The sequence below is a fragment of the Daphnia pulex genome, chromosome 6, assembly GCF_021134715.1.
Source record: "Daphnia pulex isolate KAP4 chromosome 6, ASM2113471v1".
Classification (NCBI taxonomy): Eukaryota; Metazoa; Arthropoda; class Branchiopoda; order Diplostraca; family Daphniidae; genus Daphnia; species Daphnia pulex.
Window position 1 is genome coordinate 3,275,971 of NC_060022.1, and position 18,265 is coordinate 3,294,235.

The window sequence follows — 18,265 nt, forward strand, 5'->3', positions numbered from 1 at the left end:
ATAGAAGACTTTAAAACATGAAGAAAAATCTAAAAGATTTATTTCGTTACAAGTGATTTTTTTGCTACAAAATAGTACTTATAAACCAATAAAATCAGACAAGGAAGAGCATTCACAAAGACAAATAAATGGAAGAACACAACTAATTAAATGAGACACAACACCCGTTATTTTATTAGGTGACATGTTGCTTTCTCAAACGCGATAATAACAGCGTCATTATTTTTGTGACGCAGAAAAATGTGTTTATCTAGCAGTTGTCAATGGAATCACCACTATATCATGTAAGATCAGGTTGCCTTAATCTTACTGCATGGGTGAGATTGGAAACAGGAGATTTGACATGACGGACAAAATAACAAACAACACATTGAATTGTGGCACCACAGACAGCAACAGCTTCAAGCACACCTTTCACCATCTCCTCATTAGGCAGCATCTTCATTAACAGCCTGCTGAGCATCAACGGCCATTGAAACCTACAGAGAAAGATTCATCACAAGTAAGGCAAAGTGCAGAATAACAGGAATAAAGTGAAAAGTTAAAATAAAGTGACACGAAAAGGTAGCAGTATACGATATTTCGTCAAGAATCTGGAATCACTAACAGAAGCCATAGACAAGGCACAGATTCAGAAGATGTCAACTGTTAATAAGCTGCCTTCTCGGCTTCTCCTCATTAAACCTTGGGGATTTCGTCTGTTGTGATGTGTGATGCTGCGGTGCTTTTTGGTGTTTTTGGTGAAGGCGAGATGTAAATTTGGAGAGGAGAATATTACGTGAGTATCAAAGTTATTTACCTTCGTTTGTTAGTTCTTTCTTTCAACTGTCAACGAGCTAGAGCGGACATTGTTTTCATGTATTTATTTTTTCTGACGCTAGACGGCTTTGCCTTCGATCATTTTCCACTCAGTTTAGTTACGTTTACTTTGCACATCTCTGGAGAAATTTCTCGCTGCTACTACAAAGAAATTTGGGTGATAGCTGTCAGTTTCTCTTTCAGCAACAAAGCTCACTTGTTAGATTTGTAATAATGGTTTTTTTTTCTACTTCCGGTTTTCTCATTTCTGCCAGTAGTTTAGTAAATATTCATCTGACACACAAAAGAACCACATATTCGTGATCCTCGTCAAATTTGTGGTAAAGTTCATGTTCTTTTTTGTACGTACGCGTACTTCCGGTTTCGAGAATTTTCCTGAACTATAGTTCAGGAAAAATCTCGATTTTGATCAAATTCTCGATTTCGTTTAAATTACACCTAATCGACCCCAAATTTTACGGAGATCACGAATATTTGGTTTATTTTGTCGGGAGCTCAATGGTTAAGGCGCTATCGCTTACTTCCGGTATACTTCCGGAATATTTGCACAAAACTAGCAAGTGAGCTTTGTTTTCTGGACAGTTCTAAGGATTGATTGCTAGGTTTTATCAAACAAATATGGACTTTTCAAGTTTTTTTAGTATCTTAAGACCACTGCAAATACTCAGTTTTGAGACGTATCAAATAGATGGCGTGTTGATTGTGTCAATGGAATGGCTGGCGGTTTGTTGTCAAAAGTTAAGCTATCCTTTCTTCGAAAATTACCAATGAATTCATTGGTAAATTCGAGTGATTTCGTCTCTAACTTGTCGGTGATGTGTTCTATTCCGTGTATATGTTGGATAACCTTAATGTTTCCCATCAACTTTCAGGAGGAAACGTGAAAGGGTCGTGGCCGTCGTGCAGCCTACCGTCAACTATTTGTTCAAAATCATTGTATTCTACTGAATGTGCCATCGAAATGCTACAGGTAATAACCAACACAAGCTTTATCTATTTCATGTATTGCTGAAACATATATTCTTCTCGTCTTTTATTAGGAGTCATAATTGTATTGGACTTGCTAGATCACCAACCCCAGCATAGACCAATCTCTCATTTCATCTTCTCGAGAGAAGATTGGATAACTGATCTGTGGTTTCATGTGTAAGTTCACTTATCATGTCACTGAACTTTTTTCCATTGCAGTCTAACATGTATTTAAAGTATAGATCTCTACATATAGATCTCTACTTACGTCTATGGTCTATCTGATGTTTAAGAGGCGCTTTTGAGTGTTTACTGATAATTGTTTATTCTTTTAGATCATAGACGTCAAGCACATTGATGACACAAATTATAAACAAGCTGACTTATTTTTCTTTTTTTATTTACAGGTTCTAAACTCCAGCTTTCTAAATTTTCATGGCAGACTTAATGATAAGTCATGTCCTTTCAAGAAAGTCAACAAGTCCCTGTTCACTAACCTGTTGGCTGCTACCCTTGAATCTCCCTTTTTACTTTCTTAAGCGGGCATCTTTATTTGAGGTATTGCTTTCTGTCACTACAATCTTGTTTGAATATTATTGTCATCCAAATAAATGTTCATTCTGCTTACAGGGTAATCCTTCGCTACTTGTCATGGACTTCATCCACTGGTGAAAACCGACGAGAGAATGCTGTAATCCAAGACTGATAAATTGTGTAGTTAGATTCAATTACAAGTGCATTTCTGGGCTCCCTTCTTTTCTGTGGCCCCGTTTCCCTAACTAACCACTAACCAACGCCCGCCGGTGGTCACTCACCCGCTGTGAAACCAGGAGGAGGGGAGGGCTCTGGTCGAACGGGGACTTGGAAGGCGCATGATCCGATGAAAACTTTTGGAGGGTCATGAGTCTAACCTGGAAGCTTAGTATGACTACATCTCCCCGGAAAAACTTGCCTCGTACTTCTCTCTTCTTCTCGGTCCAGATACTATCTCTGGGGGCCGTAGACAAAACCTACAATTGCATGTGCGAGTTAAAACAAAGCATCCACTACCCAATGAAACAAACAGCCATGGTTTATTTTTTGCGGAAATCTGCAGCAGTCAAGTTCCAAAATTTTCTAATTCAACAAGTCGCGTAGAATTTTGCATCTAGTCTATTAGTGCAAATCGCGATTCCATGTGTTTGGTAGTTAAGAAAATGGTTGTTTGAAAAACAAACAATTGGATGTTCTGAGTAGCCAAAAAGCTCACCATTGTTTGTTTTTTAAAACCATCTTCTTATCTTAACTACCAAACACATAGGATCGCTATTTGCACCAGTAGACTAGATGCAAAATTCGACAGAAGTTGTTGAGTTAGAAAAATTTGTAATTTGACTGACGCAGATTTCCGCAAAACTAAACCATCGCTTTTTGTCTCATTGCCGCAGCGGTGGTGGCGGGTTGCGTTTTAACTCGTGCAGAAGAAAAATGTCTTGAACCGGACGCTCTGTTTATTGAATTTTTTGTACATTTCAAAAAAAAATAATAAAAACTATTTTAACGTATTAAATTTTTTATTTGTTTCTGACACAGGGTTTAACATTGGTTTATGTGGTTTAGGGTATACATTTGAGGGTTGGTAGGTGTAATGTTTGTGGGGTCTGAAGAATTGGAAGGTATAAGTTTGTGGGGTTTGGAGATTAACTGGTAGGGATATGTTTGTAGGGTTATAAATTAACTGTTTTTTATCCAAACTTGAAATATCCCCCCCTCCAACATCCTCTACTTTCCTTTCCCAATCCCGAAAACATGTTTATTACTTGTTTGACATAAACATCCCCATATTTCTTTTTTGTTCCTTCTTAACATATTAACGGTAAACTACATTGACACAATGCCAATTTCATAAAATAATAATGCAACTTCGGTAACACGACACCAGCACCAAGGAACGGCCAATGAATTTGATGTAGAAAGATCTATCACCAGCATAGGCTGCAAGCCTGCAACAACGTACCACAGCGGACAGCAACTACGTGAACATACACGATAAACCTGTAGCCGAAATGAAATGAATTAATCTTCACCATGGCAAAGTGCAGAATAACAGGAATAAAGTGAAAAGTTACAAAAAGTGATACGAAAAGTAGCAGTATAGGCGAGTATAGGATATTTCGTCAAGAATCTGGAACAAGGCACTGATTCAGAAGAATGTCAACTGTTAAGCTGCCTTCTCCTCATTATACCTTGGTGATTTCGTCTGTTGTGATGTGTGATGCTGCGGCGCTTTTTGGTGAAGACGAGATGTAAATTTGGAGGGGAGAATATTACGTGAGTATCACAGTTATTTCCCTTCGTTTGTTAGTTCTTTTCTTTCTTTCAACTGTCAACGAGCTAGAGCGGACATTGTTTTCATGTAAACGTTTATTTTTTCTGACGCTAGACGGCTTAGCCTTTGATAATTTTCCACTCAGTTTAGTTACGTTTACTTTGCACATCTCTGGAGAAATTTCTCGCTGCTACTACAAAGAAATTTTGGGTGATAGCTGTCAGTTTCTCTTTCAGCAACAAAGCTCACTTGTTAGATTTGTAATAATGTGGGTTTTTTTCTACTTCCGGTTTTCTCATTTTTGTTAGTAGTTTAGTAAATATTCATCTGACGCACAAAAGAACCACATATTCGTGATCCTCGTCAAATTTGTCGTAAAGTTCATGTTTTTTTTTGTACGTACGCGTACTTCCGGTTTCGAGAATTATCCTGAACTTATAGTTCAGGAAAAATCTCGATTTTGATCAAATTCTGGATTTCGTTTTAATTGCACCCAATCGACCCCAAATTTCACGGAGATCACGAATATTTGGTTTATTTGGTCGGCAGCTCAATGGTTAAGGCGCTATCGCTTACTTCCGGTATACTTCCGGAAAATTTGCATAAAACTAGCAAGTGAGCTTTGTTTTCTGTACAGTTCTAAGGATTGATTGCTAGGTTTTAGCAAACAAATATGGACTTTTCAAGTTTTTTGAGTATCTTAAGACCATCGGCAAATACTGAGTTTTGAGACGTGTCAAATAGATGGCGTGTTGATTGTGTCAATGGAATGGCGGTTTGCTGTCAAAAGTTAAGCTATCCTTTCTTCGAAAATTACTAATGAATTCATTGGTAAATTCGAGTGATTTCGTCTCTAACTTGTCGGTGATGTGTTCTATTCCGTGTATATGTTGGATAACCTTAATGTTTCTCATCAACTTTCAGGAGGAAACGTGAAAGGGTCGTGGCCGTCGTGCAGCCTACGGTCAACTATTTTGTTCAAAATAATTGTATTCTACTGAATGTGCCATCGAAATGATACAGGTAATAACCAACACAAGCTTTATCCATTTCATGTATTGCTGAAAGTCTGAAACCCCTTCTCGTCTTTTATTAGGAGTCATAATTGTATTGGACTTGCTAGATCACCAAACCCAGCATAGACCAATCTCTCATTTCATCTTCTCGAGAGAAGATTGGATAACTGATCTGTGGTTTCATGTGTAAGTTCACTTATCATGTCACTGAACTTTTTCCATTGCAGTCTAACATATATGTATTTAAAGTATAGATTTCTAATTACGTCTATGGTCTATCTGATGTTTAAGAGACGCTTCTGAGTGTTTACTGATAATTGTTTATTCTTTTAGAATATAGACGTAGACATGAAGCACATTGATGACACAAATTATAAACAAGCTGACTTATTTTTCTTTTTTTATTTACAGGTTCTAAACTCCAGCTTTCTAAATTTGCATCATGGCAGACTTTATATGAGAGGTCATGTCCTTTCAAAAAGTCTACAAGGTCCCTTGTTTACTAACCTGTTGGCTGCTACCCTTGAATCTCCCTTTTTACTTTCTTAAGCGGGCCATCTTTATTTGAGGTATTGCTTATTCTGTCGCTACAATCTTGTTTGAATATTATTGTCATCCAAATAAATGTTCATTCTGCTTACAGGATAATCCTTCGCTACTTTTCACGGACTTCATCCACTGGTGAAAACCGACGAGAGAATGCTGTAATCCAAGACTGATAAATTGTGTAGTTAGATTCAATTACAAGTGCATTTCTGGGCTCCCTTCTTTTCTGTGGCCCCGTTTCCCTAACTAACCACTAACCAACGCCCGCCGGTGGTCACTCACCCGCTGTGAAACCAGGAGGAGGGGAGGGCTCTGGTCGAACGGGGACTTGGAAGGCGCATGATCCGATGAAAACTTTTGGAGGGTCATGAGTCTAACCCGGAAGCCTAGTATGACTACATCTCCCCAGTAAAACTTGCCTCGTACTTCTCTCTTCTTCTCGGTCCAGATAAATATCTCTGGGGGCCGTAGACATATCCTATAACAGCATGTGCGAGTTAAACAAAGCAACCCACTACCCAATGAAACAAAAAGCCATGTTTTATTTTTTGCGAAAATCTGCATCAGTCAAGTTACAAATTTTTCTAATTCAACAACTCGCGTAGAATTTTGCATCTAGTCCATTAGTGCGAATCGCGATTCCATGTGTTTGGTAATTTAGAAAATGGTTGTTTAAAAAACAAACAATGGGGTGTTCTGGGTAGCCAAAAAAACTCACCATTGTTTGTTTTTTAAACAACCATCTTCTTAACTACCAAACACATAGGATCGCTATTTGCACCAGTAGACTAGATGCAAAATTCGACAGAAGTTGTTGAGTTTGAAAAATTTGTAACTTGACTGACGCAGATTTCCGCAAAACAATACCATGGCTTTTTGTCTCATTGCCGCAGCGGTGGTGGCGGGTTGCGTTTAAACTCGTGCAGAAGAAAAATGTCTTGAACCGGACGCTCTGTTTATTGAAATTTTTGTACTTTTCAAAAAAAATAATAAAAACTAGTTTGATGTATTAAATTTTTTTATTTATTAAAGACATAGGGTTTGACATTGGTTTATGTGGTTTAGGGTATACATTTGAGGGTTGGTAGGTGTAATGTTTATGGGGTCAGAAGAATTAGAAGGTATAAGTATGTGGGGTTTGGAGATTAATTGGTAGGGATATGTTTGTAGGGTTATAAATTAACTGTTTTTTAACCAAACTTGAAATATCCCCCCTCCAACATCCTCCTCTTTCCTTTCCCAATCCCGAAAACATGTTTATTATTTATTTGACATAAACATCCCCATATTTCTTTTTTGTTCCTTCTTAACATATTAACGGTATACTACATTGACACAATGCCAATTTAGTAAAATAATAATACAACTTCGGAAACACGACACCAGCACCAAGGAACGGCCAATTGATTTTGATGTAGAAAGATGTTTCACCAGCATAGGCTGCAACAACGTACCACAGCGGACAGCAACTACGCGAACATACACGATAAACCTGTAACCGAAATGAAATGAATTAATCTTCACCGTCAATGGAAATGCTGTCTGAAAAGACAAGGCTGTTAGTGTGATGTGGTATTCACCAGAATAGGCTGCGTACTGTTCGATGACCTCCGGCATGTCTTGGGCTTTCTGTTTGTCCGGCATTCGTTGGAGCAGCTGCTCCACTGTTCGTTGCGACTGGCTCCCTTCCCACACATATTTTTTCCATGTCTGCTTCGCATTTCTCATCCTCCCACGGCTCAGTTTTCTGTACGGCAAACAACAGAGACAAAAGAGGAAGTGTCGATTACTAGACTCCTACCAGCACGCAATTGTTGTTTGCCTATCAAAACATTAGGACGTACCCAAGACTCGCTGACGAGAACATTCAGCAGATACATGGCGTAATTGACGTTCTGCATTCTCAAAGGACACCGCTCAGAGACAATCGTCAGCACGTCAGTTTCTAGGTTGTAATGCTCTTTCACTAGTCGAAGCAGTTTATCCTTGGCGTGATTGTCCAATTTCAAAGAGCTCAATTTCACCTACATGAAGGAAGAAAAGAGTTACTTATAACAGGAAATGAAATGCTATTTGTTTTCTTCTTTTCAGACCTGGAGTGTTACTATTCTGAATCGGGCATCCCTCAATGAGGAGGAAGAATGGAGGTAATCACTAGTTGTGATTGTGATGGGTAAATGATTTTCAATCTTTTCGTTGGTACCCAACTCTTTCGGCCACTCTGTGCAGAACTCTATAAACAAATAATGTGTAAAGCTTTATGAATATATCTATTATACTGAAGGGTTCTCACTTTTCAATGCTTGGCACTGTCTCTCAATAGCGGGTGGTGTCAAGTGAAGAAAGTTGGGGATCTACATCAACTCTGCATTGACAAATTTACCGGGTGGTGTTGCCCCTGGAACAAGCAGACAATTAGAAAGTTGATTGAAACAATTACTTCAGCTGTTCATGTTTCTTCATTTGACGAAACACACAGCAGTACAGGTAGCAAGGGGAACACCCTTTACCAGCTGGCTGCATCAAATCCATGTGTACATTGGGCAGCAACGACGATGCTCAGACTTTGCCAGACTGTTTATCACTAAAAAAAAACTCAATTAGGCCTACTATCAAGGACACAGAATCTCAAATGACAAAAACAAAAATGACAGAAGCTAAAGATAACTACACAATCGTTTCGAATTTGCAAAGGATCCTAGAGCTAGCAAGCTTTTCCAAGGTAGACAACTAAAGTTCTACAACAGGCAAGTAAAGACATAGTCATCAACGAACTAAGTCTCACAGTTAGAAAGTTGAAGATATTTACCTGATTTGTTCTGAAGTTTTTCTTACAAAACGTACAGCCAGTACAGGAAAAAGAGACGACATCTTGGCAAAATGTACAGATGCTCAGGCCACATGATCAGCTGAAATTTCCAAGTAGATATTATAGACACAAGTAGAATTCACACACAAATAATTAAGATTCCGTCACATCTAACAATTCAAACAGGAAATACCATTTTTATGAAGAAAAATGTCAGGAAGGAAAATACGCCGTACGGATTATCTATTGATACGCTTTCAATCAGTGCTCGAAAAAAAATGGCGGCGGTCTTGCGTAACGAAGACTTATCGTTCCATATCAGTAGTTTTAAATGTGAATCATAGATGGCGATGAAACTAGTATTTTAGTCTGCTAGAAAAGAGTCCAATAAAATGTCTGCCATTGCCAACCTACACGTGTTTTCCGTAATTTTCAGCAGTTTGTGTCAATTAGACCCATTTCTAATTATCCCACATTTCCCAAAAATGAAGAAATTCAAAAAGTGGATAGTAACTTTCATCTTTTCAAACTGGCAGTTAGTATCATTAGATTATTTACTCGTGAATGGCATGTGACACTGTAGCCGGCTTTCTGTTACAATTTATTAGGAGATGACGAATTCCGTTCGCTGGATCTGAGTCCCAACAAGTCGTTGAATATTCTTTAAGATCATACAGACGTAAAGTATACAAGAGAACAGCAGTTCATCCTCCACGTTCCAACAAAATGCCAACTGATCAAGACTGGCCCTTGGTTTGGCCAGTTGCCAGATCTTTCCATCCAGCTAGTGTCCGCTGCCATGGCATCAGGAATGGCTTGTTCGGGTGGCAACACCACCCGGTAAATTTGTCAATGCAGAGTTGATGAAGATCCCCAACTTTCTTCACTTGACACCACCCGCTATTGAGAGACAGTGCCAAGCATTGAAAAGTGAGAACCCTTCAGTATAATAGATATATTCATAAAGCTTTACACATTATTTGTTTATAGAGTTCTGCACAGAGTGGCCGAAAGAGTTGGGTACCAACGAAAAGATTGAAAATCATTTACCCATCACAATCACAACTAGTGATTACCTCCATTCTTCCTCCTCATTGAGGGATGCCCGATTCAGAATAGTAACACTCCAGGTCTGAAAAGAAGAAAACAAATAGCATTTCATTTCCTGTTATAAGTAACTCTTTTCTTCCTTCATGTAGGTGAAATTGAGCTCTTTGAAATTGGACAATCACGCCAAGGATAAACTGCTTCGACTAGTGAAAGAGCATTACAACCTAGAAACTGACGTGCTGACGATTGTCTCTGAGCGGTGTCCTTTGAGAATGCAGAACGTCAATTACGCCATGTATCTGCTGAATGTTCTCGTCAGCGAGTCTTGGGTACGTCCTAATGTTTTGATAGGCAAACAACAATTGCGTGCTGGTAGGAGTCTAGTAATCGACACTTCCTCTTTTGTCTCTGTTGTTTGCCGTACAGAAAACTGAGCCGTGGGAGGATGAGAAATGCGAAGCAGACATGGAAAAAATATGTGTGGGAAGGGAGCCAGTCGCAACGAACAGTGGAGCAGCTGCTCCAACGAATGCCGGACAAACAGAAAGCCCAAGACATGCCGGAGGTCATCGAACAGTACGCAGCCTATTCTGGTGAATACCACATCACACTAACAGCCTTGTCTTTTCAGACAGCATTTCCATTGACGGTGAAGATTAATTCATTTCATTTCGGTTACAGGTTTATCGTGTATGTTCGCGTAGTTGCTGTCCGCTGTGGTACGTTGTTGCAGCCTATGCTGGTGAAACATCTTTCTACATCAAAATCAATTGGCCGTTCCTTGGTGCTGGTGTCGTGTTTCCGAAGTTGTATTATTATTTTACTAAATTGGCATTGTGTCAATGTAGTATACCGTTAATATGTTAAGAAGGAACAAAAAAGAAATATGGGGATGTTTATGTCAAATAAATAATAAACATGTTTTCGGGATTGGGAAAGGAAAGAGGAGGATGTTGGAGGGGGGATATTTCAAGTTTGGTTAAAAAACAGTTAATTTATAACCCTACAAACATATCCCTACCAATTAATCTCCAAACCCCACATACTTATACCTTCTAATTCTTCTGACCCCATAAACATTACACCTACCAACCCTCAAATGTATACCCTAAACCACATAAACCAATGTCAAACCCTATGTCTTTAATAAATAAAAAAATTTAATACATCAAACTAGTTTTTATTATTTTTTTTGAAAAGTACAAAAATTTCAATAAACAGAGCGTCCGGTTCAAGACATTTTTCTTCTGCACGAGTTTAAACGCAACCCGCCACCACCGCTGCGGCAATGAGACAAAAAGCCATGGTATTGTTTTGCGGAAATCTGCGTCAGTCAAGTTACAAATTTTTCAAACTCAACAACTTCTGTCGAATTTTGCATCTAGTCTACTGGTGCAAATAGCGATCCTATGTGTTTGGTAGTTAAGAAGATGGTTGTTTAAAAAACAAACAATGGTGAGTTTTTTTGGCTACCCAGAACACCCCATTGTTTGTTTTTTAAACAACCATTTTCTAAACTACCAAACACATGGAATCGCGATTCGCACTAATGGACTAGATGCAAAATTCTACGCGAGTTGTTGAATTAGAAAAATTTGTAACTTGACTGATGCAGATTTTCGCAAAAAATAAAACATGGCTTTTTGTTTCATTGGGTAGTGGGTTGCTTTGTTTAACTCGCACATGCTGTTATAGGATATGTCTACGGCCCCCAGAGATATTTATCTGGACCGAGAAGAAGAGAGAAGTACGAGGCAAGTTTTACTGGGGAGATGTAGTCATACTAGGCTTCCGGGTTAGACTCATGACCCTCCAAAAGTTTTCATCGGATCATGCGCCTTCCAAGTCCCCGTTCGACCAGAGCCCTCCCCTCCTCCTGGTTTCACAGCGGGTGAGTGACCACCGGCGGGCGTTGGTTAGTGGTTAGTTAGGGAAACGGGGCCACAGAAAAGAAGGGAGCCCAGATATGCACTAATAATTTAATCCAACGATTAAACAATTTATCAGTCTTGGATTGCAGCATTCTCTCGTCGGTTTTCACCAGTGGATGAAGTCCATGACAGGTAGCGAAGGATTACCCTGTAAGCAGAATGAACATTTATTTGGATGGCAATAATATTCAAACAAGATTGTAGCGACAGAATAAGCAATACCTAAAATAAAGATGGCCCACTTAAGAAAGTAAAAATTCAAGGGTAGCAGCCAACAGGTTAGTAAACAGGGACCTTGTTGACTTTCTTGAAAGGACATGACTTCTCATAAAGTCTGCCATGGAAATTTAGAAAGCTGGAGTTTAGAATCTGCAAATAAAAAAAGAAAAATAAGTCAGCTTGTTTATAATTTGTGTAATCAATAAGTTTGACGTCTATAATAAACAATTATCAGTAAACACTCAAAAGCGTCTCTAAAACATTAGATAGATGTAAGTGGAGATCAATACTTTAAATACATGTTAGACTGCAATGGAAAAAGTTCAGTGACATGATAAGTGAACTTACACATGAAACCACAGATCAGTTATCCAATCTTCTCTCGAGAAGATGAAATGAGAGATTGGTCTATGCTGGGTTTGGTGATCTAGCAAGTCCAATACAATTATGACTCCTAATAAAAGACGAGAAGGGGTTTCAGACTTTCAGCAATACATGAAATGGATAAAGCTTGTGTTGGTTATTACCTGTATCATTTCGATGGCACATTCAGTAGAATACAATTATTTTGAACAAAATAGTTGACCGTAGGCTGCACGACGGCCACGACCCTTTCACGTTTCCTCCTGAAAGTTGATGAGAAACATTAAGGTTATCCAACATATACACGGAATAGAACACATCACCGACAAGTTAGAGACGAAATCACTCGAATTTACCAATGAATTCATTAGTAATTTTCGAAGAAAGGATAGCTTAACTTTTGACAGCAAACCGCCATTCCATTGACACAATCAACACGCCATCTATTTGACACGTCTCAAAACTCAGTATTTGCCGATGGTCTTAAGATACTCAAAAAACTTGAAAAGTCCATATTTGTTTGCTAAAACCTAGCAATCAATCCTTAGAACTGTACAGAAAACAAAGCTCACTTGCTAGTTTTATGCAAATTTTCCGGAAGTATACCGGAAGTAAGCGATAGCGCCTTAACCATTGAGCTGCCGACCAAATAAACCAAATATTCGTGATCTCCGTGAAATTTGGGGTCGATTGGGTGCAATTAAAACGAAATCCAGAATTTGATCAAAATCGAGATTTTTCCTGAACTATAAGTTCAGGATAATTCTCGAAACCGGAAGTACGCGTACGTACAAAAAAAAACATGAACTTTACGACAAATTTGACGAGGATCACGAATATGTGGTTCTTTTGTGCGTCAGATGAATATTTACTAAACTACTAACAAAAATGAGAAAACCGGAAGTAGAAAAAAACCCACATTATTACAAATCTAACAAGTGAGCTTTGTTGCTGAAAGAGAAACTGACAGCTATCACCCAAAATTTCTTTGTAGTAGCAGCGAGAAATTTCTCCAGAGATGTGCAAAGTAAACGTAACTAAACTGAGTGGAAAATTATCAAAGGCTAAGCCGTCTAGCGTCAGAAAAAATAAACGTTTACATGAAAACAATGTCCGCTCTAGCTCGTTGACAGTTGAAAGAAAGAAAAGAACTAACAAACGAAGGGAAATAACTGTGATACTCACGTAATATTCTCCCCTCCAAATTTACATCTCGTCTTCACCAAAAAGCGCCGCAGCATCACACATCACAACAGACGAAATCACCAAGGTATAATGAGGAGAAGGCAGCTTAACAGTTGACATTCTTCTGAATCAGTGCCTTGTTCCAGATTCTTGACGAAATATCCTATACTCGCCTATACTGCTACTTTTCGTATCACTTTTTGTAACTTTTCACTTTATTCCTGTTATTCTGCACTTTGCCTGCTAGTTGGAAAATTGGAAAAAAAAATAATTACCTCTTCTGTCAAGTATTTCCAGTAATAGGATGAGACGTACAGCCGGTACACGTAGCATTGCAGGACATTTCGGCAGCAGGTCAGCGGACAGCAGTCAAGCGGTCAAGCTAGACATGTGATGATTTGGCCGTGATTTGGCCAAGTGGAAATAGAAATAAGTTAACTTATAAATCCACACATAAATATTTTACATACAGTAAACTTCAATGATAAAAACAAGAATTACTTTTTTAATTTTCATTAAAATGTTGAAGAGTGAGCATTCATTGATAATTCAATTCGACGTCCTGCTCAGCTGGTTCAATCCTCGGAAAAAAATGCGTCACTCACGAATCGACACACGACTAATTTGACAGACGAAAAGGGTATGATAAAGCCATCTACATCTATCTTTAGAAAAAGGAAACGTTTAAGTAATACTTTGTTTGCGACTCGCAAGAAGGGCCTGATTTATGACAAATTTTACGCAGACACAGAGTTTAAAGCAACTAGTTCATGAGTATATAATCTACGAATTGTGGATGTCGTCCGGATACGCGTCTACTCTGTTTGTTTGTTTTTGTGCTGTGTTTTGGAGCCATTTTTTTTTGCAAACGAACTGCCTTTACTTCACCGAATGACCTAAAAATTTTCAAATAGCATAAACAAGTTCTCTAGATTCTTAAACATAAAATACAGAATTAATACTTGAAGAGTTCAGTCACTTTCTTGGTCGTGGCTCCAAACGGAATATTCCTAACGAGAGTAATTTACTAGATATCGGTTCCTTAGTTGTCGACGAAGTTTTTCTTTTCGTTTCTTCCTTATTTTCAGTTTGATTAGAACAATAAATGACATGGTATTAGTCAACAGCTACAAGTTAAGAAGGGAGTTTTACCTTCAGTCCAATTGTATGACCACTCAAGTTGAGTTTTGCAATTCTTTTAAAGCTGTAACTATAGCTTTTTTCGACACAAACACGCAGAAAGATATTTGTCAGAACACCCAACATTCTCCAAGATAACAACAGCATCACCGACTCCATGCAACAGATGAATCTTGTAAGGATCAGACTGCTGTTCAGCTCCAGTATGTCGCTCTTGCTTCTATATTATTATTGAGAGCCATCAGATTGACGTGGATGACTTGAATATGGGTGGTCAGCCGAAGAGGACGGACTGTTTGTTCCAGTTATTGGGGTGATCGGATTCGTCAGCAGATGAGATTCTCGAAGTCTCTTGACGCAAATGTGAGAGTAACGAATTTGTTCCTTAAGAAACCAATCAGAAGATGTTTCCATGGCGCTTGTAAGAACTAAAATACAAAAAAAGAAAAAAATTAATTTGTGCATTTCATTTAAAGAGTTTGGATAGTCTATTTACTTCCAGTTTCCCACTACTGAGTGTCTGTTAGTGTTAGGTATGACCAATCAGTGAGTATGTTCTTCTCCATTAGAGGATGGCAAAAGTAGAAGGTGAAATGAGGGCACTTTCTGTCAAACTTTGAATCATCAAAGGTTGCCTTACCTTGTAATAAAAGATCAAAGCCAGGTCACTGGAGCTCTTGGAACCTGGTATCAAACAGTTATAAATCACTGATTAGAAATACATATAGAAATTATTTAAAAAAAAGTTCAACTTCCATTTCTTTCTTAAATTTGTGAAACGAGAAGTTTGCCTCAAACAGAGATGACTCTGTCTTGAGTTCAGGCAATATGCACAACATAAAGTGCCATTTTGGATTTGTTGGCGTATATCTGACACAATTGAGTCAGAATGGACATGCAATTGACATGCATCTGTCTTCCAATATTACACTGATTTGGTACTTGGTGGGCATTGAACTAGTTTTGGAAATGGTTACACAATTTAAGACTTTAAATACCCAAGCATTTCACAGAGAACATATGTCACTTTACAGCTTTATCCGTTAAGGTTTAACATATAGTTAGTAAGTAACCATCCAACTACATCGTATTGAAACACCAAACTGATCCTTTCAATCTGATCAATTTTATTAGAGTTGAGACTTGAGAGTTGAGACTATGACTTTTACACTTCCATTCATGAATGCCATTCTTAATAACCAAGAACCTTCCAGTACTATGTGCAAAGTTGCAAACGTTCAATGGATGATGGACTAAAAAAAAGCGTTACAGAAGCTTGCGTACAGCACATTAAGTCGCAGTATACGTTTCAACGATTCGAATCCTAAAATTACAGTCTTACATTCTTATGGTTTCACTAACAACAATACTTTTACATACTACTGAATGCTTCTCTTAGTTCTTTCATGATAAATATTTCTTTTTCTTACTTCATTACTTCGTTCGTCTTGATGGTCTCCATTCTCGAACTTGAATGACATTTACATATTTTGGTTGTGCTTTGTGCAACATTGCCAGATTTTATATTAATAATGCTGCCCAGTGCCCACCAAGAGGCGACTGATATTTTGTTTTACCGCTGTGGTTTTGCTGTGATGTGATTATTTAATTAAAACGAGTAGAGAACGTAAGAACAAAGCGGAACAAGGAGATGAGCAATAGAAGCGGATTCAATCACGTGAACCATAGACAGTGTAAATCAACGCATACTTAAACATCACGATGAGAATTTTCCTTTTTGTATTATGTAACCTTTATAATGATGTGCTGTGTTAAGCGGTAATTTAAAAAAAAAAATGTAAACATCTAACGGACATTCAGGATCCAAGCCAATTCGATGGAGCCGCTGAGCTCTACAAACCATCTGTTCAAAATGAAAATGCACGAATTACTAAGAGTGAATTTCTTGTTAATTTTGAATATTTTACCAAGGCAAGCGTCGTTATTCCTGTCAATGGAACACTCGGAACACTTTTCCACGGAGATGCGTTGATGTCTGTCAAGGTGGACGCAAATCCCTCCGGATCTTTTCTGCTGGCCGGTGGATGAAGATGCAACTGGCTTTCTATTGTATTTCGACGGATCCAGGTTACTTGTAAATCGTAGATTGCCGATGCTCTTCAGACCGGACAAAACGGTTGATAACGAGCTATCATTGGCCAGAACACTTTTGAGGTAGTAAACTTCCTCTTCCAGTGTCGTGACGCGATGGCGCAGCTTTCCATTATCGGATTCCAGATGGGTGTTATCTTTGGTTAGCTTATCGCATTGTTTTTCCATTTCATCCATGAGAGCCTTCTTCTTTTCACGATTCCTTTTGGCGATAATGGCATTTTTACGACTCTTCTCGAACGCAGGATCCTCCGAAGGATTTTCCTCGTAGCGTCGTCTCTTTTTCCGTCCGTTGCTGTTGTTATTGTAGGGGCTGTCGTCCGCATCGTCGTAACTGCCGCCACTCATCACACTCTGCGCCGACATGTGACGTTTGCGACCGCTTTTGTTGGCGTTCTCCGACTGGCTGCAGAACGAATTGTCATCTTCACTGAGGACTAGAGAGACACGTTGCGAGGCGTTGCGAGTCCGGCGAAGGCCCACACGGCCGGCCACGGGAATATTATCTTGGGCGAGATGGGTCTCGACGGTCGACTGGTAAATTTCATCCACCGTACACGGATGGGCTTCGACCAAGCTCTGATCAACCAATTCCAACGAGGAGCAAATGTCGTTCAAATCCTCCGTTTCCTCGTCTTTGGGAAAGAAACTGAAGCCATTGAGACTAATGTATTGTGGGCCGGCCTCGGCTTCGCCCGATCTGTTTTCTCTCTGCCGACGATCCAAGAAGGTGATATCCTCTCCCCAAACCAATGGACTCTTACTCTTGTTATTGTCACTTGTTTTACTGGCAACGCCAACGTTGCTGTTTGGCTGGTCGGGGTAAACTTCAGTCGGAGCTTCTTTATGGGCAGGACCCACAGGATCCTCATAATCAAAGTGCGATCGTATGCTCGACATTTCTCGTTCATATTCAAGAAAAGGCGCTGTGGAAACCAAAATGAAAAATGTTCCGAGAATTAATCTCTGACAAAGTTAAGCATATGATGCAATAGGTGCCCTCGGCAATCAACAACAGAGTATTTGAGATGATTTCGGTTACTAAAAAAATGAGTTAAAATCTTTGAATCTTTGAATAATTACAGTTGGAAATTTGAGAGAAATCCGGCAACGCTTTCATCACAATGCAGGCGTCCATTGAATATTGTTGATTAAATGCTCGTTTGGACATAAATTAAATTCAGAACGACGTGATTATGAAACTAAATAAAAAGATTCGAGGGGAAATGTCGAACAACAACACCAACTCAGTTGCAGTCGCATACGGAGAGCAGTGGAACGATCGACCTTTCTCTGCGATTGCAATTTTTGAACTGAACTGTTTGTACGGGCGCACAGAGCCATAACAACACTATCTCCAACTACTAGTACACAGAACTTGGGTCATAAGCTCCAGGCCGATGAATCAGGTCATCTCTTTCTACCTCTAGTCGACTCCAGCCAATCTCGACGGCCCGTTTCTCACCACTTGGGAATTGTGGGTTGAAAGGAGCCCTAAGATGGGCCAGCCATCCGTTAACGCTTGAGCGTTTTGGCTATTTATCGCAAAAGCGTTTGTCGAGTTCTGTGGAAGTGAAATTGCGCTGAATCCTTAATTGATCCCAGTGCGGCTTTGTCGCTTGTTGTTTTCTTCGTCGCCCTGCAGCTTCCAGCGATAGAGCCGTGCATCCATCAAATTTCTCAGAACGACTCTAAAGGAGGCCAGACGTCACATGCAATAATTTCGGAAGAAGCAGCAAAGATGTGAAACCTTCAAATAACCTTGGTTTATTCTTGTTCTTGCTCTTTTTTCAAGTTC

The 18,265-nt window shown here is 39.1% G+C and overlaps 2 protein-coding genes, 2 long non-coding RNA genes and 1 pseudogene across 5 annotated transcripts; 1 reads left to right on the forward strand and 4 right to left on the reverse strand.

Moving 5' to 3' along the window:
- Positions 1-23: 23 nt before the first annotated feature.
- Positions 24-848, reverse strand: LOC124195703. The gene is made up of 2 exons (XR_006875378.1): positions 800-848; positions 24-479 (listed from the first exon to the last, which is right to left on the reverse strand). It is a non-coding gene; the product is annotated as an uncharacterized LOC124195703 (long non-coding RNA).
- A 5,800-nt stretch (positions 849-6,648) lies between these two features.
- LOC124196153 lies at positions 6,649-8,063 on the reverse strand (annotated as a pseudogene).
- Positions 8,064-8,078: 15 nt separating this feature from the next.
- LOC124195702 lies at positions 8,079-8,844 on the reverse strand. Of its 2 annotated transcripts, none has more exons than XR_006875377.1 (3): positions 8,661-8,844; positions 8,468-8,567; positions 8,079-8,232 (listed from the first exon to the last, which is right to left on the reverse strand). It is a non-coding gene; the product is annotated as an uncharacterized LOC124195702 (long non-coding RNA). The 2 variants fall into 2 exon arrangements; XR_006875376.1 differs by having other exon boundaries at positions 8,079-8,242.
- A 1-nt stretch (position 8,845) lies between these two features.
- On the forward strand, positions 8,846-10,246 carry LOC124195698 (28S ribosomal protein S35, mitochondrial-like). The gene is given in 7 exon segments (XM_046590248.1): positions 8,846-9,254; positions 9,257-9,397; positions 9,458-9,597; positions 9,667-9,846; positions 9,944-9,988; positions 9,990-10,110; positions 10,199-10,246. Coding segments are annotated over 7 exon segments (711 nt in total). The 5' UTR covers positions 8,846-9,193; the 3' UTR covers positions 10,222-10,246.
- A 4,120-nt stretch (positions 10,247-14,366) lies between these two features.
- Positions 14,367-17,945, reverse strand: LOC124195706. The gene is made up of 6 exons (XM_046590252.1): positions 17,551-17,945; positions 16,284-17,393; positions 15,786-16,219; positions 14,996-15,039; positions 14,852-14,912; positions 14,367-14,783 (listed from the first exon to the last, which is right to left on the reverse strand). Exons 1-3 carry the CDS (start codon positions 17,636-17,638, stop codon positions 16,209-16,211), a joined length of 1,209 nt encoding a protein of 402 aa, XP_046446208.1. The 5' UTR covers positions 17,639-17,945; the 3' UTR covers positions 14,367-14,783; positions 14,852-14,912; positions 14,996-15,039; positions 15,786-16,208.
- Positions 17,946-18,265: the final 320 nt, after the last annotated feature.

What these genes read in the sequence shown, in the direction of transcription:
- LOC124195706 (XM_046590252.1), bottom strand. Translation starts at nt 17,638, where the DNA reads ATGTCCAAACGAGCATTTAATCAACAATATTCAATGGACGCCTGCATT. An exon ending in TTTCTCTCAAATTTCCAACT is followed by an intron (nt 17,394 to 17,550) that starts GTAATTATTCAA and finishes TGGTTTCCACAG; the next exon opens with CGCCTTTTCTTGAATATGAA.